At 35.8% G+C, this 23,755-nt stretch overlaps 1 protein-coding gene across 1 annotated transcript in view; it reads left to right on the forward strand.

Annotated features, from left to right (window-relative positions):
- The window catches only part of Tanc2 (tetratricopeptide repeat, ankyrin repeat and coiled-coil containing 2), a 412,218-nt gene that overhangs the window by 334,610 nt on the left and 53,853 nt on the right, over nt 1–23,755 (forward strand). The window contains exons 13-14 of the mRNA XM_077800862.1: nt 3,544–3,710; nt 7,531–8,138. Coding sequence (XP_077656988.1) covers nt 3,544–3,710; nt 7,531–8,138 — 775 coding nt within the window. The remainder of the gene's footprint in view (nt 1–3,543; nt 3,711–7,530; nt 8,139–23,755) is intronic.

Raw genomic sequence — 23,755 nt, forward strand, 5'->3', positions numbered from 1 at the left:
TTCATCTGTGAAGCATCTGTTCAGTTCCTTTGCCCATTTATTGATTGTATCATTTGGGTTTTTTTGGTGATGTGTTTTGAGTTCTTTATATATATCCTGAAGATTAATGCTCTATCTGAGGTGCAAGTGGCAAAGATTTTCTCCCATTCTGTAGGCTGTCTCTTCACATTCTTGATTGTTTTCTTTGCTGTAAAGAAGCTTTTTAGTTTGATACAATCCCATTTACTGATTCTTGATTTTACTTCTTGAGCTTTAGGAATCTTGTTGAAGAATTCAGTTCCTGAGCTGACATAATGGAGGTTTGGGCCTACTTTTTTTTCTAACAGGCACAGGGTCTCCAATCTAATGCCTAAGTCCTTGATCCACTTAGAGTTAAGTTTTGTGCAGGGTGAGAGATGGGGCTCTAATTTCATTTTATTACATATGGATTTCCAGTTTTCCCAGCACCATTGTTGAAGAGGCTGTCTTTTCTCCAATACGTGTGTGGTGCCTTTGTGTAGTATGAGATCACTGTAATTATGTGGGTTTGTTTCTGTGTCTTCTATTCTGTACCACTGCTCTTCAAGTCCATTTTGGTGCCAATACCGTACTGTTTTTGTCACTGTAGCTCTGTATTATAATTTAAGATCTGGTATTGTGATACCTTCTGCTTCACTTTTCTTGCTGAGGATTGCTTTGGTTACTCTGGGCCTCTTATTTTTCCAATTGAATTTCATGACTGCTTTTTCTATTTCTATGAAGAAGAACATTGAAACCTAATAGGAATTGCATTAAATCTGTATAGCATTTTTAAAAATTTTTTTAGTTCTAGTTGGGCACAATACCTTTATTTTATTTGTTTATTTATTTTTTTTGTGGTGCTAAGGATCAAACCTTACGCCTCGCACATGCTAGGCGAGCACTCTACCACTGAGTCACAACCCCAGCCCCTGTATATCATTTTTAAAAACATCATCATCTTGATTAATGGGGTGAATATTTCTCTTTTTAAAAAAACTGATATATTGGGGCTGGCGATGTGGCTCAAGCGGTAGCACGCTCGCCTGGCATGCGTGCACCCCAGGTTCGATTCTCAGCACCACATAAAAGAAAGATGTTGTGTCCACTGAAAACTAAAAATAAATAAATAAATAAATATTAAAAAATTCTCTCTCAAAAAAAAAAACCTGATATATATTATCTGTTGTATTCATGGGATGAATAATACACTTTACTGGGAATTTATATAAATGAATTTTTTTTAAAGAGAGAGAGAATTTTAATATTTATTTTTTAGTTTTCGGTGGACACAACATCTTTGTTGGTATGTGGTGCTGAGGATCGAACCCAGGCCGCACGCATGCCAGGCGAGTGCGCTACCGTTTGAGCCACATCCCCAGCCCTATGAAATTTTTATTATTGAAGAAAATGAGTTATTTCATTCATCAAAATGTCTGTATCATACTTTAGAGCACATTCTTGGTCTTTATGTTTGAGAGCAGTTTGCAATGTTCTCTCCCCACCCAGAAAGAATCTCTATGGATGCATTACCATGGACCTTTTTCTCTACTTGAAGATCTTGGCTTTTTTAGGAATGAACCCAGAGGAAATTAAAGCATGTGTAATGGAAGTGTAGGTAGAATGGTGTGCTGGTATTTTTAACAGCCACCTGGGGGCAGAAAGCCGATTTTAACATTTGCCAATTTCCATTATGTAAGGGAATTTATGGTAGGAATTTATTCCTACCATAGCCAATTTCACACTACCCAGTGTTTAAAAATCAGCCTAAAAATATTGCAATGGGCAGGACAGGACAGCTTCAGCATGCTATTGATGAGACTAGGTGATGATGCTCAGACAAACAGATAAAATTTGAAAATTCCTCCTTGGAAACTAAAGACACATATAAACTTAAGGGAATCAGAGTCCTCAAATCAAGAACATAATAGCTCCCAGGAGTTTGGATAAATCCTGGTTAGTTCCAAATAATTCTTTTTTCCTTAATTCTTTGGACTCCCTAAAAGAATATTGTGTTTTCTTAGTGTTACATCATCTATAAAGCCATTTCATTAATAATTGTTGTTAACAGAGCTGGAATCCATAGTTCATTTCTTTTCCTAAAATGTCGCCACATGAAAGTAATAGTTAAAATTCTTCATAATTTTATAACTGATTTAAAGTACTTAGGATATTGAAATTAAGTTCCATTTTATACAAAGCTTGTGCTTTAAAGGAATATATAAAGTCATATTAATCATTGCAAAAGATCTGCACATGTTCAAAGGTGAAACCAAAATAGTATGTATAGTTTGTTTTTGACTCTTTCGAAGGAAAGAGCCAATCTTGTACAGAAGTCCACAGCTTGTTATTCAGAACTCAGCCTCATTTTCTTCTTCCTCCTCAGAAAAAGCCTATTTCTCATTTATGACTTATTGCCCCCATCTCTCCCTTTAGAACCTGTAAGTTCCTACTAACTAGTAACTTTGATTTAATACAGTTCACTTAAACTAAAATATTCATTCAATCTGGGGATTTTATAAAAAACTCTAATTGTAGAATGTTGGTCAAGATCAATAAGATTTAGTGAGAATAGAATCCCAAATCTCACTAAGTTGCCTTCTTCAACCCAGACCTAAAGATAAACTGATTTTGTTAAGTTAGAATCAGGTAGAGTTCAGTAGGGAACTGGGTATATGTAGCAGATTTTTGTCTTTCTGACATGTCTCCTCCTCCTCTGGGAAGATCACACAAAGGACTAGTCTCATTTCGGTTGCTTTGGGTGTTATCTTAGAAGCTGCTAGTATCTTGGGATCTAACCCCCTGGTTCAGGTCTGTCTATTGGCTGTAGTTCTTTTTCTCTGTTCCTCCGTCTCTCCTTTCCCACTACACATTCACATGTAGTCCTATATATTACTTTTAGACTAACTTAGATCTTTTGCTGGGCACAGTGGTACATGCCTGTAATCCCAGTGACTCGAGGGGCTTAGGCAGGAGGATCCCACATTTGAAGACAACCTCTGCAACTTAGCAAGACCTTGTCTCAAAAAACAAACAAACAAACAAACAAAAACACTGGGAATGTGCCTCAGTGGTAGAGCACCCTTAGTTTCAATTCCAAGTACCACAAAAAGAAAAAGAAAATTAGACCTTATTTTAGGAATTTCCCCCAAAGAACATGTGATACTGTTCTCTTTGATGGTATCAGATAGGGGGAAAAAAATCAAAATACATTCTATTTAACTTTTTCTGTGTGAGAGAAAAATGAATTTCTATGTTTAGATTCTCCTAATTTATTCTTTGTATCACAACTAATAAAATGGGGATTTATGAAAGTGACAATACATACATTATATGTAACAAAGGCTTTCTCATCTGGTAAAAAAAACAAATGAACCCACTAAATGAATTATATCATGTCTTTGTAAGAAGTTACATATTTTTGAGCACTCAAGGCCACATGAAAGGTCTATTTTTTCCCCCAGGCAGATATCTGACCAAAGACCCAGTAAAAACTCACTTTATCTACTTGGTAATTATAAAGTAATTTGTTTTTTTCTATCTCAGAGAGAAAAATCCCAGATGAAGATTTCATCATTTTAATTGATGGACTAAATGAAGCAGAATTTCACAAACCGGATTATGGGGATACAATTGTATCATTTCTGAGTAAAATGATTGGAAAATTTCCTTCTTGGCTCAAACTAATTGTAACAGTTAGGACCAGTTTACAGGTATGTGTTTGTTTACTTTTGAACCATAAATAATTTTTCTTGGAAAGAGCTTAACCTAAAAAAAATTTTAGATCCTAGATCTCTTAGCAATAACTCTTTCTAAACCTGACATATCACAGATTTGGCAAGAATAATTTCAAAAGAGAGGAAGCATTAAATTTAGAGAGGGCAATTTCTCTATCTGACTCTCAAATTCCACTCCCTTTGCTGTATATAAGGTTTGGTAAAATGTCCCTCAGAAGAGCATGAAAAGAAAGTTCTTTTCCTATACTTTGTCCCAAGGACAGCAATGCAAAGAAAATCCCTAGCACTTTGACTTTGTTTCACTTTCTTTTATCATTAAATGCTTTGCAAAATCCAGTTTAATTTACAATCTAGAGTCCGGTTCTTCCCTCTCCTTCTACTTTAACAACCATTCTATGGCATGAAGGTGAACTTTCTTCTCTTTATGCCCTCCTCTACAAATATTGGAAAAATTAAGGCTTCAGATTAAATTTATTGGAAGTGGGAGATGAGAGGTTTTATTGTTGTTATTTGCTTTAAAGTATCTTCCCTGCTAAATCATTGATCACTTAATAGCCTGGAAGAAGAAACAGGAATGTGGAATTGAGCCTGCAAAACTATATGGGCTAAGGGTAAATGATTCATCTTCCCCATCATTCTCATTGTAGTTGAGTTGGTATCTCCTTTTCCCTGTCCTTTCCCTTCTACCCCCAACCCCACCATACTAGGGATTGGACCCAGGGATGCTCTGCCACTGTGATACATTCCCAGCTCTTTTTTTTTCTTCTTCTTCTTTTTCTCTTTTTTTGACAGTACTGATTTGCTGAGGTTGGCCTCAAATTTGGGATCCTCTCACCTTAGCCTCCCCAGTTGCTGGGATTGCAGGAGTGAGTCACTGCAGCTTGCTGGTATCCCCTATTCGTTAAATATTTACACATGATTTGGAACAGTGTTTCTTAACCTTTTCTTTTTAAACCCTTCTTTCTTTGGGTGTATATTAAAATCTCATACATTATACACCCATCCCACTCTTTTGATGCAACCCCCCTTGTAATACACAGAAAAGAGTCTTGCATTAAGTTCCTTCTTTTCCCATCTCCCCAGATGTTGGTATTATTCCAGTATATTGACCAATTATCTTTACTGTCTTCCATGATCAGAAACTGTATTTCCTATCCTGGCTATCACCTTACAGGTGTTTATTATCAATCTCAAAGTAAATTGAGTTAAAGAATGTGGATAATTAACATAAATGCACCTTTATAGCTGAAAAGTATATAACTGGCTGAGCATGGTGACATATGACTATAATCCCAGCAGCTCTGGAGGCTGAGGCAAAGATCACAAGTTCAAAACCAGCTTTAGCAATTTAGTGAGCCCCTGAGCAATTTAATGAGACCTTGTCTCAAAATATAAAATAAAAAGGGCTGGGGTTGTAGCTCATTGGTTAAATACCCCTGTGTTCAATCCCTGGTACCAAAAAAAAAAATGGCATATGACCTATCTTTATTGGCCAATAGTTGGATTGTTAAAGATGAAGGATAAGTAGGAAAAAACCTCCAGGAAGGAATATAATCTCTATTTTTACTAAATGTATGTATGCTTAGGTGATATTATTCTCACATACATTTTTTAATGCCATGTGTAGTTGCAGAAGAAATTTTAAGTATACCTAGGTATTAGACCAAATAACTTTAATTTTTTATCTATGCCAAATAACAGAAAAAGTTCTCTACATTCTAATCTACCAAGTCCATATTTTATTATTGTCTTCATGGATAGAGACCTGCATAACTCCCCAGATGCTTCATTCACTTCAACTAAGAATTTTTTTAAAAAATATTTTCTTTTAGATCCAACATTCTTAAATAATTAATAGGTTTTAAAAAATGAACCCTTAAATTTTGTTATACATAATTCTCACAATCGTTTTTTAAGGACTAAGAGTATGCCAGGCACTGTTCTAGAGAGTAAGGATTCTACAGCAAACAAGACATACAATATCCCTGCCTACATAAAGCTTATATTCTAGTTAAAAACACAAGAAAAAATTAAACATGTGCTAAAATCATAGGTAGTGGTCAGTGCTATGAGGAAGAAAAAAAAACAGGATAACGGAATAAATGGAGATGATAGTTGTTTTAGATAGGGTAGATAGGAAAGGACTCTCCAAGGGGCCTTATTATAAAGTGATGATATCTGATCTATCTTTTAAAAGATTTCTTTGTCTCATAGCTGTGTAGATAATAAAATGTAGATGATCTAGATTGTAAGCAGAAATACAGATGAAAAGTGACAGTAGAGACCATGTGAAGTAGCCACATTTGGAGTATATTTTGAAGAAGAATCAAAAGGATTTGATGATGGGCTGAACATGGGTATGAGCAAGAGAGAATATTCAAGAATGAGTCTTGCGCTTTTGATGAGCAAATGTCGGCTTGAGGAATAAAGGTCACAGATGCCCCCAAGGAATTGGTTCGAAAGTCAGTGGTATGCCATTTATAGGTGTGGGGAAATTTTGTGGTAGGGGACAGAATTTAATAGTTCAATTTAATCACATTAAGTTGTCTATGAAACATCTAAGTTTAACTGTCAAGTAGACAGAGTTACAAGATGGGAACTCAGAGGAGATAAGTGATCTGGAAACATAAACTCAGACATTATCTGCATGTAGATATTTAGAACCATGAGACTAAATAAACTGTTTGGGGGAATAAGAATAGTTAGAGAAAAGAAAAAAGGTAGGACCCCAACTCTCGTGGACTAGGAAATGAAAGAGAAGCTGGCAGAAGAGGCTGAATAAAAGTGGTTAGCATGCTAAGTGGAAAATAGGAGGAATATGTGATGGAAGCAGGCTGCAGAAGGTGACTACAGAGCGGTGTGGTCAAGAGTCAAAACACTATTGAGAGTTCGAAGAAGATAAAAACTGAAAGTTGATTGTTATATTTGATAAGGTGAGGATTACTGAAAAGAAACATTTGAGTTAAGTGGTAGAGTTGAAGCCTGATTGGAACAAATATAGAAGAAAGTGGGAAGGGAGGGATTAGAAATAGCAGATACAGAAAAATTTCCCTAAGTTTTACTAAAAATGGGAACAAAGAGAATACTAGGAAGAATATAGGAATGTATGTCTGTGTGATCCAGATGAAAAGAAGAAATTGATGCAGAAGAGAATGGGTTCTTACAGGAGTAAAGTAGTTAAGAAAGGATGGAATCCGTGCATAGCACTCATCACAAAGCCCTATCACCCTACCCAAATGTAACTTCCAAGCAGATCACCAAGGTACCAAGCTTCTACTTTTAGAAATGTTCCTTTCATCTTATGCATCTCAAGAAGGCTTAAATGTAGTATTTTATTGAGAGTTAAAAAGCCACATTTTGTCTTTGTTTTGCTTTTTATTAAAAGCCACATTTTTACATGGCATTCTTTGAATCCATATACATTATTTTACTGAGTTGTACTTGGGCATTATGCCCTGATTTACACTGAGAATAATTACAGCCAAAGAATTATATAGCACTCCATTTTCTATTTATTTTAGGAGTGTTGTTTAGAATAGTAGCCATGAAATCACTCCTAAAGTACCCTTTACAAAGACCCATAAAAAATTATCTTAAAAGTCCCAATATTAGGAAAAACAGTGTCCTTCCTATGCAACTAATTTGTTTTAATCTGTAGATACTAATACTTGATCATGCTTCCCTCTTTTCTTTGTCCATTCAGAAGTTCAGAGTAAATTTGTGGACCTCATAGTTTATCACAAAAGTTAGGGGAAACTGAAGGTCTTTCTGTCTCTCTCTGTTCTGTCTATTTTAGGAGATTACCAAGTTGCTGCCTTTCCATAGGATTTTTTTGGATCGACTAGAAGAGAATGAAGCCATAGACCAGGACCTGCAGGCTTACATCCTGCACCGGATACACAGCAGCTCAGAGATCCAGAATAACATTTCACTTAATGGCAAAATGGACAATACTACATTTGGCAAGCTCAGTTCTCATCTCAAGACCCTCAGTCAAGGGTCCTATCTATACCTGAAACTTACATTTGACCTCATAGAGAAAGGATATTTAGTGTTAAAGAGCTCTAGCTACAAAGTAGTTCCTGTTTCACTCTCAGAGGTTTATTTACTCCAGTGCAATATGAAGTTCCCAACCCAGTCTTCTTTTGACCGGGTGATGCCTCTCCTGAATGTGGCAGTGGCCTCTCTACACCCACTGACTGATGAGCATATCTTCCAGGCCATCAATGCGGGTAGCATTGAAGGCACACTAGAATGGGAAGATTTTCAGCAGAGAATGGAGAACCTCTCCATGTTCCTAATCAAGCGCAGAGACATGACTCGTATGTTTGTACATCCTTCTTTTCGAGAATGGCTTATCTGGAGAGAAGAAGGAGAGAAAACCAAATTTCTCTGTGATCCCAGGTAAGATACAGATCTGTGATAAACAATTCTGAGCCTATTTTATATTTATTGCATGGATCATGGGTATTGAAAATAGAGAAAAGTGTTCTTCATTGAACACTTCACATAAAGGAGACATATTCTGTTTCTTTTCAAGGCAAGGCTAAGATGAGATTTAATGATGTATTTTCTCACAGTATTATTATTCAATTTTCAATATCTGCATAGATATTTAGAATGTTGCCCTGCAATCCTTTGTCTTCCTCAATAGTTTTCACTGGCCCAGCTAGAGATTACAGATAATAATTAAGTTAGCTATATAATAGATTTTCTCAGTATTCCTCAGATATGAAAAAAAATTGACATATTGTTCTTATCTCTTTGACTTGAGCAAAATTATTTAAAAATTATTTTTAAAATTATTATTGCCCTTTTAAGAAGAGAATCTTAAACCCTACAGCTGAAAGACTTGAAGAGTTTCAGAAGGTCCCTGTCAGATCAGGCCAGGCAGGCAGGGACCAAAGGAGGCAGATTTAAAAAGGGCCGCCGAACGAGGCTTTATTCAGATATCACTCCCGGGCAGAACTCTTTCAGACCCACAGAGTGGACAGGAAAAGGGTCTGAGGAGAAACCGCATGGGAGCTCTACCGGACTGGACTTTTATGGGGCTTACAGCAGGAAGGGAAGGGCTTGGGACAGGAAAAGGTGTTTTTAGGGTCCCTTGTTCCCTTGAAGTTGGTCAGGAGAGTTGGCTGAACTCCAGGATTGGCCAGGGGGTCCAGCTGATTGACAGGCATTAAGCAGGAGATCTCACTGATTGACAGGCGTTTCCGCAGGCACCTGATTGATGTTTCTTTCCCGTGAGGCTGCTTTGTTCTAAGTCGCCACCACCGACCTAACACTACCTTCAGATAAATAAGGTGTCATTATCCCCATTTTGCTTTATGAAGGCCTTAAAGATGCTCAGTTACTTGCCCAAAATCATAAAGTTAATGTGAGAGAAGGGAGGAGAGACTGAATAGAGATGACAAATTTGTGGTATATACCATCACTCCCAATCCTGCATCTATGGCAGATATCACTAATTTGTCCCCCAGAACTCATTCCTGATGAGTTTAACCCTAAGTTAAGAATAGTTCTCAATTCAGCAAACCAGGCTAGATATGAAACTGTCTCCCATTCTGTGGGGTAGAACCTAGTCTCTGACATTCTAGTGGGTTGTGCTTTCTATTCTTCCACACTACTGTTTTTTGAAAATTATTCCTTTAATAAAGTATGTGTTTTCAAATATAAGTTTATTACTAATTTCCTGGAAACAAAGAAGATACCAACAACATTGCTGACAATTGCAGAACGTATTCTGGCTTTAAAAGAAGATAGGCTAAATTTGACTATTCCTCATAATGTGACTCACCAGAGAAACTAAAACTCTGACGATCCTTGGGTTTTATTACCCTTGTGACCCTGTTCTGCACCAGGCCTTATTAGAGACAACTGTGCTTGTGGGCATGCTGCTCAGCCCACTCCATGCTGATTCATTAGAAAATCTGTTCCAGATTCTGATGATGATATTAAGTCAGGCAATAGATTTTTGTGGTCTTTTCCCTGAGAGGGAAACTTTTTTTGAAGAAACACGCTGTATTGGAAAGAACAGGAATTGTTGAGTCCAATTGTATGCCTATAAATCCTGCCTCTTCTAGAAACTGTGACCTTTGGGAAAAGTTACTAATGATCTGAGAATGTTTTCTTACCTACATAAAAGCAATAATAATGCGTTCTTCCTAGAGTTGATGAACATTAAGCAAGTTTTGTAGTATAATACCTACAATAATACAGAATACAAAGACAATATTCAGAACATGTTCTTTTTTTTCCCCCATGCCCTTGTAGTAATAGACCCTTAAGACATGCCTTACCTAAATCTTGTGACTGAATCAGATAGCAATATTCTTCTGCCATCAGCATTTGGGGACACAAGATTTAAAAACAAACAAAAACCAGAGTCTTAAGTTTCTTATATGAATTGTACAGAATCCCCAAAACAATTTTACTATAAGTTAGTACCTCCCTTCTAGGATCCACAGTGGATACATGAAATTGCAAATAATATCAAACCCTATATGTACTACAGTTTTTCCTATTCATATATACATATAATACTGCTTAATTTGTAAATTAGGCACAACATGAAATTAAAAACAGTGATAAAGTAGATCAGTTCTAACAATATACTTGTTATGTGAATGTGGTTTCTCTCTTTTCTTCTCTCTCAAAATCTTATTGTATTTTCACTTAAAGGAAGTACTTTACAGCTTCTCTTGGCATATTTCAAACTGCAGGCATTGGGCTGGGGATGTAGCTTAGCGGTAGAGTGCCTGCTTACCTTGCCTGAGACCCTTAGATTCCATGCCCAGCACTGAAGGGGTAGGGAGGCACCACCAGATTACAGGCATCTTAACTCCTACAGGGCCATTATTAAGTAAAATAAGGGTCACTTGAACATAAGCACTGAAATACTACAGTAATCAATCTCATAACCTTAAGGGCTACTAAGTGACTAATGGGTGGGTAGTATATACAGCATGGATACACTAGACAAAGATCAGGCAGGACAGAGTGAGACAGCATGATATTTCATGATGCTACTCAGAACAACACAAAATTCAAAACTTAGGAATTATTTATTTCTGAAATGTCCATTTAATATTTCTAGACTGAAGATGACCCTGGGTAACTGAAACCATAGAAAGTAAAACTGAAGATAAGGGGGGACTATATTGTACTAGTACAGCTGCTGATGCTTAATACATAGAGTTGGCAGTTACATAGTTTAAAAAAAAAAAGACTAACCTAGAATTACCTAATAAACATTTTGGGATCAGTACCCAGACAGATCCTTGCTAGCTAATTTGTTCTCCCATCCCAGAACTTATCAGAGGATTTAAAGCTGAGGTTCAAGGCTACCAGACTACCACTGAATTAACAATATCCTTAGAAAGGCTGAAATCCTCAGGGACTCCCAAAGGAGAAAATATGATTTTATGCAGACATGTCATGGTTGCATAAGCTTGCTTTCTCAGCATTGTTTATTAACTAGTAACATTTCAGCATCAGGCTGGCACACTAGGACAAGAAAAGCAAATACTTCCATCTTCAAATGCTGGGTAGTCTGTTCTCTTATGATTGAATAACACCATTGCTGAGGAGTCATCATATTTCTCTTAATGGCCAGAGAATAAAATTATAAACAGGACCAAGAGTTATCAAAAAAAGAAAGAAAGAAAAGAAAAAAAAGAAAGCTTCCTTAGACTTCATTTCAGTTGGAATTCAGCCTCCTCCCTAGCACTGGCTGGCATCAGCCTTGTTACTAAAGTATTAATTTCAGATTTTTAGGCTCCCTGAGTCAGTGAGATGGAAATCACTCAGAATTTAATGTTTTTGGCAGCCTAAGCTGGCCTTTCAAAGAAACTGGCTGCAATTGCTTTCCATTTCAGGCAGGTCTGATAAATAGGACTCTCCAAGCAGAGTTTGTCTTTGTGGCTTCAGCCTCCACTTCTTGCACATTGTTTTCCCCTTATGTTCTTCATTTGCTCTCCAACTTCTCTCTAGAACATCATAAATATTTCAGTAGACCAGGGAGACCAACTCAATGCCTATAAAATTGTACCAGGTAAGCCCATACCTGACATGTATATCTATGTATAAGGAAAACGCTCAGAAGTAAAACAACATACTTATCTCTTCTAGTCCATTTTCCTGGGCTTTTGACATTCACTTGTTCACCCTGAATTTGTTGACCTTATTGGGAATTAGACACAGATGAGAATATTGTGATGATGCCAAGAAGTAGTTGATCTTCAGAAATAGACCAACCAAAGAAGTAGTTTCTGCCTAAGCTGAAAAGAGTCAGCAATCTAAGAATGGTTCTGGAAAAAGTAGCAGAGCCATAGGTCTCTGCTACAGTTAAAACTGAGTTTTCTTTATCTTAAATATCAGACTGCTCTTGTCCCAGAATTTGAGCAGATAATTGACATACCAAAGAGAGTGATCTAATGTGCATGGACGATATTGTGAATGGAGTGGTTGTCCTCATTTCCATTTCAGAGGATTTGTCGCTGATATACAGGAATCCCTTTGATTTATGCGTGTTGATTTTATATCCTGCCACTTTGCTGAATTCATTTGGGAATCAACCTAACAAAAGAGGTGAAAGACTTATACAATGAAAACTATAGAACCCTAAAGAGAGAAATAGAAGAAGATCTTAGAAGATGGAAAAATATACCCTGTTCATGGATAGGCAGAACTAACATCATCAAAATGGCGATATTACCAAAAGTTCTCTATAGGTTCAATGCAATGCCAATCAAAATCCCAACAGCATTTCTTGTAGAAATAGAGAAAGCAATCATGAAATTCATATGGAAAAATAAAAGACCCAGAATAGCAAAAACAATGCTAAGCAGGAAGTGTGAATCAGGCGGTATAGCGATACCAGACTTCAAACTATACTACAGAGCAATAGTAACAAAAACAGCATGGTACTGGTACCAAAACAGGTGGGTGGACCAATGGTACAGAATAGAGGACACAGAAACCAATCCACAAAACTACAACTATCTTATATTTGATAAAGGGGCTAAAAGCATGCAATGGGGGAAGGATAGCATCTTCAACAAATGGTGCTGGGAAAACTGGAAATCCATATGCATCAAAATGAAACTGAATCCCTTTCTCTCGCCATGCACAAAAGTTAACTCAAAATGGATCAAGGAGCTTGATATCAAATCAGAGAGACGGCGTCTGATAGAAGAAAAAGTTGGCTATGATCTACATACTGTGGGGTCGGGCTCCAAATTCCTCAATAGGACACCCATAGCACAAGAGTGAATCAACAAATGAATAAACTAGAATCAACAAATGGGACTTACTCAAACTAAAAAGTTTTTTCTCAGCAAAAGAAACAATAAGAGAGGTAAATAGGGAGCCTACATCCTGGGAACAAATCTTTACTCCTCACACTTCAGATAGAGCCCTAATATCCAGAGTATACAAAGAACTCAAAAAATTAGACAATAAGATAACAAATAACCCAATCAACAAATGGGCCAAGGACCTGAACAGACACTTCTCAGAGGAGGACATACAATCAATCAACAAGTACATGAAAAAATGCTCACCATCTCTAGCAGTCAGAGAAATGCAAATCAAAACCACCCTAAGATACCATCTCACTCCAGTAGGATTGGCAGCCATTATGAAGTCAAACAACAACAAATGCTGGCAAGGATGTGGGGAAAAGGGTACACTTGTTCGTTGTTGGTGGGACTGCAAATTGGTGCAGCCAATTTGGAAAGCAGTATGGAGATTTCTTGGAAAGTTGGGAATGGAACCACCATTTGACCCAGCTATTCCCCTTCTCGGTCTATTCCCTAAAGACCTAAAAAGAGCATGCTACAGGGACACTGCTACATCGATGTTCATAGCAGCACAATTCACAATAGCAAGACTGTGGAACCAACCTAGATGCCCTTCAATAGACGAATGGATAAAAAAAAATGTGGCATTTATACACAATGGAGTATTACTCTGCATTAAAAAATGACAAAATCATAGAATTTGGAGGGAAATGGATGGCATTAGAACAGATTATGCTAAGTGAAGCCAGCCAATCCCTAAAAAACAAATGCCAAATGTCTTCTTTGATATAAGGAGAGTAACTAAGAACAGAGTAGGGAAGAAGAGCATGAGAAGAAGATTAACATTAAACAGGGATGAGAGGTGGGAGGGAAAGGGAGAGAAAAGGGAAATTGCATGGAAATGGAAGGAGACCCTCAGGGTTATACAAAATTACATACAAGAGGAAGTGAGGGGAAAGGGAAAAATAATACAAGGGGGAGAAATGAATTACAGTAGAGGGGGTAGAGAGAGAAGAGGGGAGGGGAGGGGAGGGGAGGGGAGGGGAGGAGGGATAGTAGAGGATAGGAAAGGCAGCAGAATACAACAGACACTAGTATGGCAATATGTAAATCAATGGAAGTGTAACTGATGTGATTCTGCAATCTGTATACGGGGTAAAAATGGGAGTTCATAACCCACTTGAATCAAAGTGTGAAATATGATATATCAAGAACTATGTAATGTTTTGAATAACCAACAATAAAAAAAAGAATAATGCAGATGAGCCCTCTGCTCTATGGTTTGAGGAAAGGCTTAAAAGCCATGCCAATTAAATATATCTGTGTTACTATGGCCAAACACAATGCTTCCCAATAAAATTGGGAAAAGATTAAGAATCTTCTGATGAGTATTTGGCAGAGTAATAATAATAACCTGATCTTTTAAAGTTAATTAAATGACTTTAATCCTAAAAAAAAAATTGCATGGACACATAATTGTGACAGAACGAAATGAGTTATAGGTAATATCCTTCCCCAGCTTTGTAACAGGGTGGGTTATGTGTGTTTTTATCAAACTGTAAGCAAAGTATCACTGAAGAATCATATTTATCATCAAAATTTCTTTATGCATCAAAAGATTTGTATATGTATTTTAGATAAAAGCACTCATCATCTTACTCTGCTTTCTCTTTCCCACTATTCATCACTGTCATACCCTAAACTTAATCTGTCCTGTTTTAGTCCCTTAGGCACTGAGATATCAGATTAACTTGCTAATTTAATAAACTAATTCCTGCTATTATGCCAAATAGTGGGGGAGTAGAAAACCCATTTGAGGCAACTTGTGTATTTAAGTAAGGCAGTTGAGAGAAGTGGCTACCAGCCTTTGTTATTCAGCCCATTAGTAACCTTGACAGTGGAAATTTGAAGCTAATGAAGTAGACAATTGGGGGCCACCAGCTTGTGGAGCTGTCCAATTACTGCTTAATATTTCTACATAGTATTAGACTAGCCCAGAATAAATTTCAACTCTTTTTGTTTCCTCATTATCTCATTTTCTTGATATATCACCTCTTCTCCCATAGGAACAGCTCTCATAGTAACATTTTGATAGGGAGGAGTGTTTGTAAGATTTTGACAGAAATTATAGGACTCAGCTGTTTTATTTTTAAATGTTGGAATAAAACACAGGAAGCTTGTTGCAAACTTTATATAATGAGTTTTGAGGTGATACAACCTATGAGGTCATGATATGGAAGACTAATTTGATTTGACCTGATTTCCTCAGACTAAGAGTAGCAAATATGATGAGTGATTCAGAGGAAAGGCTACATAAATCTTTACTATGCCTATGGGATAGTTGAGTACTTACTTGGTTCTTTATGATCAGAATTGATTGCTTATAATTAATGGCTTGTCAAGATTTTTCCTAATTTATTCAGCTATGAATTATACATTCACTTAGTGAATTGTACACTGGAGAACTGGTACTCCAAAATCTGTGCCACAAACAAGATTTCAGAGAACAAACTGTTTGTCTAAGGTGAAAAAGAGAGCATCCTCACCAAAATGAAAATTACCTGTGCCAGGATCCTGTACAACTTAACTTCTTATAGAATATGTGGGTATAAAATGACCTCAAAATAGTGAGTCACAGTTTGTGGTGATTTTGTTTGTTCTTTTAATCCAATCATGAGCCTCCAGGCAGAATGACTTTTAACCTTACCCTCACTGAAGCACACACTGAAGGTCACTACTTCTCATAGCCACTGCCGCATTAGGAGAGAATTCAGCAAACCTACCAGGCATGGGAAGGAAAAAGAGGTTGGGAACTAAGTCAGCCCTTAGGGAGTTTGAAAGAGTAAAAGCAAAAGAAAGGGGAGGTGTACCAAACATTTTTTACTAAGCTAACTATTAATGGATGACCTAACCTACCTAGAAATATTAAATTGGATTTTGTTGGCATCAAACATAAATTCGAAATTAGAATCTGAAGTATTACTCTGTGACCCAAGGTCATGGTTTTATGATATGATACAATTGAGAAATTGCATGAAATCTAATATGTCCAGTTTACCAATTCCTGGATGTCCTTCAAATCTAAAATTTGATTTCTCTCAACATAAATCCCGGGATTTTAAACAATTACTCAAATCAGTAAACTTTTCCCATCTTTAAAATTGTCTAATCCTCAGAAGGTAGGCCACAACATTTTTTTTCCTTTTCCATATCCAAAATGAAATTTGGAAAAAAACTGATAATCAGAATTTTTCCCCAAACCCAGTTAAAACTGAGAGCTACTTATACTGTCATAAGATCTCATGAGAAATTTGCTGAATCAACCTATAAAGAGAGAAATAGTTCTGCTTATGAAAGATGGACAGAGCATCATTTTATGATGTATCAAGCATAAATGTTTAGCACTTATACATTCATGAAATATTTTCAGAAGAGTCAAATAACAAAAACACAAAAAGGACCTACATTCTATATGTTTGCTTTTGCTGTAAGAAAGTAATGCTGTCTTCTAAGTTTAAATATATAACTTTTTAAAAAATAGTTATGTTCAGTAAATACTGGTTAAAATAACTTCATCTAGAAATCTAAAATGTGAAGGAAGTGGGCAGATGATGAGAGAAATTCTTGATACTGAAAGCGTAGGAAATAGAGGTTATCAATGAGTCTCTGAAGCAAAAGTGGCTGAATCAAAAGATAAGAATCCCACAGGTTTTTCTAAGTTATCAAACCAAAATTAATGACACAGCAATCAGAAGTTATCAGCTTAGTGGGACTTAACAGCATATTTTCTTTTTTTAGTGAAGTAAGTCACAACGATCTCTGGAGGACTTTCAAAAGCAGATCTCCACATTTAGTAAAATCAACACTAATATGCTTCCATTCTTTTAGCCATTCATTTATTATATCCATCCGCATATCTAATTGGTTCTACCACCCAAGTATCCATTTATCCATCCAAGTATCCTCTGCTGACCACACCCTGAGCTCTCACATTGGTCTCCTCTCTTGCCCTCCTCCATTCCATTCTCTACCAGAAGCCAGAGAGATTTTTTGAAAACAATTCAGCAATGAAACCTCTCCTGAAAATTCTTCAGTGGCTTTTTCTTAAGTTCAGAATAAAATCAAAGCCAGATACTTCAAAACACTGTATTAATAGAGAGCTTCTGCCTACTATCTATATTGAGCTCATTCATTCTCACTCTTATTCTTTGTCTTCTGCTGGTGCCTAAAACTTTCTCTTTCTCACCTCTGGGCCTTTGCACTTAACCTCCAACTAGAACTCACTGCCCCTGGCTCATTGCCTGGCAAGACCCCTCATTCCCCCTTTAAGTCTCAGCTCAAGTACTACCTCCTCAGAGAGACTTCTACCTCTCACCTCATCTAAGTAAATCACTCCTCATTTTTATCTTAATCATAGCAACTTTTTACTTCTTTTTTAGCATGTATCAAAAATTATTAATTTATTATATGTGAATACTTGTTTATTGTTCATTTGCCCCTCTACAATGAATGAGCTCGATGGTGACAAGAACCTTTTCTCTTTTACCTTTGGCTTCCTAATGATTAGAGTGTTTGGCACATAGTAAATATTTTTTAAATGATAAGTTAGTAAGCAAAGGAATGATAAGTAGTACCAGTTTTAAGTTTGTAACTTAAAATATTTAAGAAACTATTTTCATGGCTTCACAAAATTAGCATCTTTTGTTCACTGCTACTTCCCACCATGCCTCAGGAATAAGTGAGCACTTGCATTGCAGCAAGCATTCAGTGGACATTTAGTGAGTACTGTATTCAAGGCTCTATGTTAAGCACTGCAAGGAATACAAATATAAAAACATACATCTGTCTACCAGGACTTACAGGGTAGTGGTTTTAATAAACATATTTATAATTAACAATAATTCAAAGCAAATTCCTGTACTAGAGGTGTTAACAGAGAGCTAAGGGATATAGAGGAGAAAGAGAAAAATGTCTTCCTGTGTCTACTGTTGATGTTTTACACTGTGACAGTTCATAAAGTCATCTTCTTCTGCCTCACCAAGCTGCGAATTGCTTAAGGTTTTTCATTGTTGGGGCAGAGAAGAGGTGTCCATTTTCCTATGGTGAGTGGTGCATTGACAACAGAAAAGCAATAGGAAGATTTGAAGCAGAATGGGGAAAAGAAGCAAATTCCTATCTAAATTCTATGTTTACAAAGAAATAATGATTTTCTACCCATGTCTACAAAGGTACACTGTGGGCATAAAGTGCCCAAAACAAACTAAGATGGTTCAACAACAGAAACCACTGATAACTCAGTAGAAGAAATTTCCAAGAAGGAGTTCAGATTGTATATGGCTACATTGCTATGTGAAGTAAAGGATAGTAAAAGGAGTGAAATCAAAGAAAAAAACATAGGAAGTGAAAGACAACTTCAATAAAGAGTTAGAGATTGTGAAAAAAAAGAGCAGAAATCCTCAAAATGAAGGAATCAGTAAACCAAATTATAAATTCAATAGAAAGCATCACCAACAGACTAGACCACTTGGAAGACAGAACCTCAGACAATGAAGACAAAATATATAATCTTGAAAGTAGAGTTGAACATGCAGAGAAGATGGTAAGAAACCATGAATAGAACATCCAAGAATTATGGGATAAATGAAAAGAACAAATTTAAGACTTATTGGAATGGATGAAGGAGCCAAGATACAAACCAAAGGGATGCACAATCTATTCAGTGATACAGTAGCAGAAAATTTCCCAAACCCAAAGAATGGAATGGAAAATCAAATACAAGAGGCTTATAGGACCCCAAATGTACAAAATTACAGCAGACCCACACCAAGACACATTATGAGAATGACCCAACACACAGAATAAAGATATAATCTTAAAAGCTGTGAGAGGAAAAAAATCAAATTACGTATAGTGGGAAACCAATTCAGGTCTCAACTGATTTCTCAACCCAGACCTTCAAAGATAGGAGGTCCTGGAATAATATATTTCAAGCTCTGAAAGAAAATGGATGCCAACCAAGAATTTTATTTCCAGCAAAATTAAGTTTCAGATTTAAACATGAAATTAAAACATTCTATGATAACAAAAATTAAAAGAATTCACAGCTAGAAAGCCTACATTACAGAGCATTCTCAACAAAATATTTCCATGAGGATGAAGTGGTGGGGGGAGTGAAAACCATCAAAGTAAGGATCTGAACTAAAGGACAACCAAATGAGAAACTTAAGACAAATCAAAAACCAGAAATAAATCAAAATGACAGGAAATACAAGTCATATATCAATAATAACCTTGAATGTTAATGGCCTAAACTCATCAATCAAAAGACATAGACTGACAGATTAGATTAAAAATATGCTGTCTTCAAGAGACTCACCTAATGGGCAAAGACATCCACAGAGTGAAGGTGAAATGATGGGAAAAAAACTTATCACTCATATGAATTGTGTAAACAAGCAGGGGTTTCCATTCTCAACTCAGATAAAGTAGACTTCAAAACAAAGTTAATCAGAAGAGACAAAAAAAGGACATTTTATACTTATTAAAGGAAGTATATATAAGCTGGACATAACAGTTATAAATATCTATGCCCCAGACAATGGAGCATTTATGTACATCAAACAAACCCTTCTCAATTTCAAGAGTCAAGTAGACCACAATATAATAGTACTGGGTGACTTTAACACACCTCTGTCACTACTGGATGGATCTTCCAAACAAAAACTAAATAAGGAAACTATAGAACTAAATAATAAATCAATAATTTAGTTTTAACAGACATATGTAGAATATTTCATCCATCAACTAGCAAATATACTTTCTTCTCAGCAGCACATGATTCCTTCTCTAAAATAAATCATATCTTATGTCACAAAGCAACTTGTAGTAAATACAAAAAAAAAAAACCAGAGATAATACCCTGCATTCAACCAGACCATAATGGAATGAAATTAAAAATCAATGATTACATAAAAATAGAAGCTACTGTTACAAATGGAGATTAAGTAATACACTATTGATTGATGAATGGATAGTAAAAGATATCAAGGATAAATAAATAAATAATTCTTAGAGGTAAATGAGAACACTAATACAATATATCAAAATCTCTGGGACACTATGAAGGCAGTACTAAGAGGAAAGTTTATTTCATTGAGTCAACAAATAAATGACCTAACACTATATCTCAAAGCCCTAGAAAAAGAATAACAAATCAACATCAAAAGCAGTAGAAGTGGCTATGGTTGTAGCTTAGTGGTAGAGCACTCGCCTAGCACATGCAAGGCCCTGGGTTCGATCCTCAGCACCATATAAAAATAAATAAAACAAAGATATTGTGTCCATGTACAACTAAAAATTTTTTTAAAAGCAGTAAAAGAAGGAAATAATTAAAATCAGAGCTAAAATCAATAAAATCAAAACAATTGATAAAATTGACAAAACAAAAAGTTGTTTCTTTGACAAAATAAATAAACTCCTGGCCATGCTAACAAAAAGAAAAAGAGAAAAAACTGAAATTACTAAAATACTAAAATACAAGATGAAGAAGGAAATATCTCAATGGACATGTCTGAAATATAGAAGATAATTAGAAACTATTTTGAAAATTTATACTCTAATAAAATAGAAAATATTGAAGACATCGACAAATTTCTAGACATATGATCTACCCAAACTGAATGAGGAGGTCATGCATGATTTAAAGAGATCAGTTTCAAGTAATGAAATAGAAAAACGCATCAAAAGCCTACCAACCAAGAAAAGCCCAGGACCAAATGGATTCTGAGCCGAGTTCTTCAAGACTTTCAAAGAAGAATTAACACCAATTCTCCTCAAAGTATTCCATGAAATAGAAAAGGATGGAATCCTTCCAAATTCATTCTGTGAGGTTAATATCACCCTGATACCAAAATCAGACAAAGACACATCAAGGAAAGAAAACTTCACACCCAATATCCCTAATGAACATAGATAGAAATTTTCTCAATAAAATTCTGGTAAATCAAATATAAAAACATATTAAAAAACAAGTGGGGTTCATCCCAGGGATGCAAGGTTGTTTCAACATACGGAAATCAAAAAACGTAATTCATCATATTAATAAACTTAAAAACAAGAATCATATGATCATCTCAATAGATGCAGACAAAGCATTTGACAAAATATAGCACACCTTCATGTTCAAAACACTAGAAAAACTAGGAATAGTAGGAACATACCTCAACATTGAAAAAAATATATATACTAAACCTAAGGCCAGCATTATTCTAAATGGAGAAAAATTGAAAGCATTCCCTCTAAAAACTGGAGCAAGACAAGGATGTCCTTTTTCACTACTTCTATTCAACATCATCCTTGTAGCTGTAGCCAGAGCAATTAGATGAAAGAAAGAAATTAAAGGGATACAAATAGGTAAAGAAGAACTCAAACTATCACTATTTGCTGATGACATGATTCTATATCTAGGAGATCCAAAAAAATTCCACCAGAAAACTCTTAGAACTAATAAATGAAATCAGCAAAGTAGCAGGATATAAAATCAACACCCATAAATCAAACCCATTCCTATACATCAGCAATGAATTCACTGAAAGAGAAATTAGGAAAACTACTCTATTCACAATAGTCTTAAAAAAATAAAAATAAAATACCTGGGAATCAAGCTAACAAAAGAGGTAAAAGACTTCTACAATGAAAACTACAGAACACTAAAGAAAGAAATGGAAGAAAACCTCAGAAGATGGAAAGATCTCCCATGCTCCTGGATAAGCAGAATTAATATTGTCAAAATGGCCATACTACCAAAAGCATTATATAGATTTGATGCAATTCCTATTAAAGCCCCAATGACATCATTCTTCATAGAAATAGGAAAAGCAGTAATGAAATTTATTTGGAAAATAAAAGACCCAGAATAACTAAAGCAATCTTTAGCAAGAAAAGTGAAGCAGGAGGCATCACAATACCAGACCTTAAACTATACTACAGAGCTATAGTAACAAAAATGGCATGGTATTGGCACCAAAATAGATTTGTAGACCAATAGTGTAGAATAGAGGACACAGAGACAAACACAGAGATAAATACGGTTATTCCATACTAGATAAGGATGCCAAAAACATTCAATGGAGAAAAGATAGCCTATTCAACAAATGGTGCTGTCAAAACTGGAAATCCATATGTGGCAAAATAAAATTAAACCTCTCTCTCTCACCCTGCACAAAAATCAACTCAAAGTGGATCAAAGACTTAGGTACTAGAACTGAGACCCTGCACCTAATAGAAGAAAAAATAGGCCCAAATCTTCACCACATCAGCCTAGGATCTGACTTCCTTAACAAGACTCCTAAAGTACAAGAAGTAAAATCAAGAATTAATAAATGGGATGGACTTAAATTAAAAAGCTTCTTCTCAGCAAAGGAAACAAAGTGAGGAGAGAGCCTACAGATTGGGAGAAAATCTTGACCACATGTGCCTCCAATAAAGCATTAATCTCTAAGATATATAAAGAACTCAAAAAACTTAACACCAAAAAAAACCCCTAATCAATAAATGGGCTAAGGAACTGAACAGACACTTCACAGAAGAAGAAATACAATTGATTCAGCAAATATATGAAAAAGGGTTCAACATCTCTAGCAATTAGAAAAATGCAATTCAAAACTACACTAAGATTTCATCTCACTTCAGTCAGAATGGCAATCATCAAGAATACAGGCAACAAAAAACATTGGCAAGGATGTGGGGAAAAGGTACACTCATACATTGCTGGTGGGACTGCAAATTGGTGCAACCTCTATGGAAAGCAGTATGGAGATTGCTCAGCAAACTGGGAATGGAACCACCATTTGACCCAGCTATCCCACTCCTTGATTTATACCCAAAGGATTTAAAATTAATGTTTATAGCAACTCAATTCATAATAGCTAGACTATGGAACCAACTTATGTGTCCCTCAGTAGATGAATGGATAAAGAAAATGTGGCTTATATATTCAATGGAATATTACTCAGCTTTAACAAAGAGTGAAATTATGGCATTTTGCCAGTAAATGGTTGGAGTTGGCCAAATGTTTTCTCTGATATGCGGATGCTAATTCACAATAAGGTGGGGGGCATTAGGAAGAATAGCGTTACCTTAGATTAGGTAGGGGAAAGTTGTGGGAGGGGAGAGAATGTAGGAATAGGAAAGAGAGTAGAATGAAACAGACATTATTACTTTATGTATGTATGTGATTACATAACCAATATGATTCTGCAACACGTACACTCAGAAAAAATGAGAAATTATATTCCATCTGTGTATGATACATCAAAGTGCATAAGTGCATTCTACTGTCATGTATAACTACTTAAAACAAATTTTAAAATCTAAAAAAAATAGAAAATGTGGTACATATCCACTTTGAAATACTATTCAGCCATAAAAAAAAGAATGAAATCTTGTTCTTTGTGACAACATGGTTGGAACTGGAGATCATTATGTTAAATAAATCAGGCACAGAAAGACAAGTACTATATAATCTGACTCTTTTGTGGAAACTAAAAAAGTTGATCTCATAATAAGTTGAGAGTAGGGGAAAAAGAATATGGAAAGGTTGATTAGTGGGCACTAAGTTAGATGGGAACAGGTAGTTCTGGTATGCTACTACTGCACAATAGGGTGAAAGAGAGAAGTTGCTTTATTTATTTATTTTTTACAGTTCTGGGGATTTCATTT

Source organism: Urocitellus parryii, chromosome 7 (genome assembly GCF_045843805.1).
Source record: "Urocitellus parryii isolate mUroPar1 chromosome 7, mUroPar1.hap1, whole genome shotgun sequence".
Classification (NCBI taxonomy): Eukaryota; Metazoa; Chordata; class Mammalia; order Rodentia; family Sciuridae; genus Urocitellus; species Urocitellus parryii.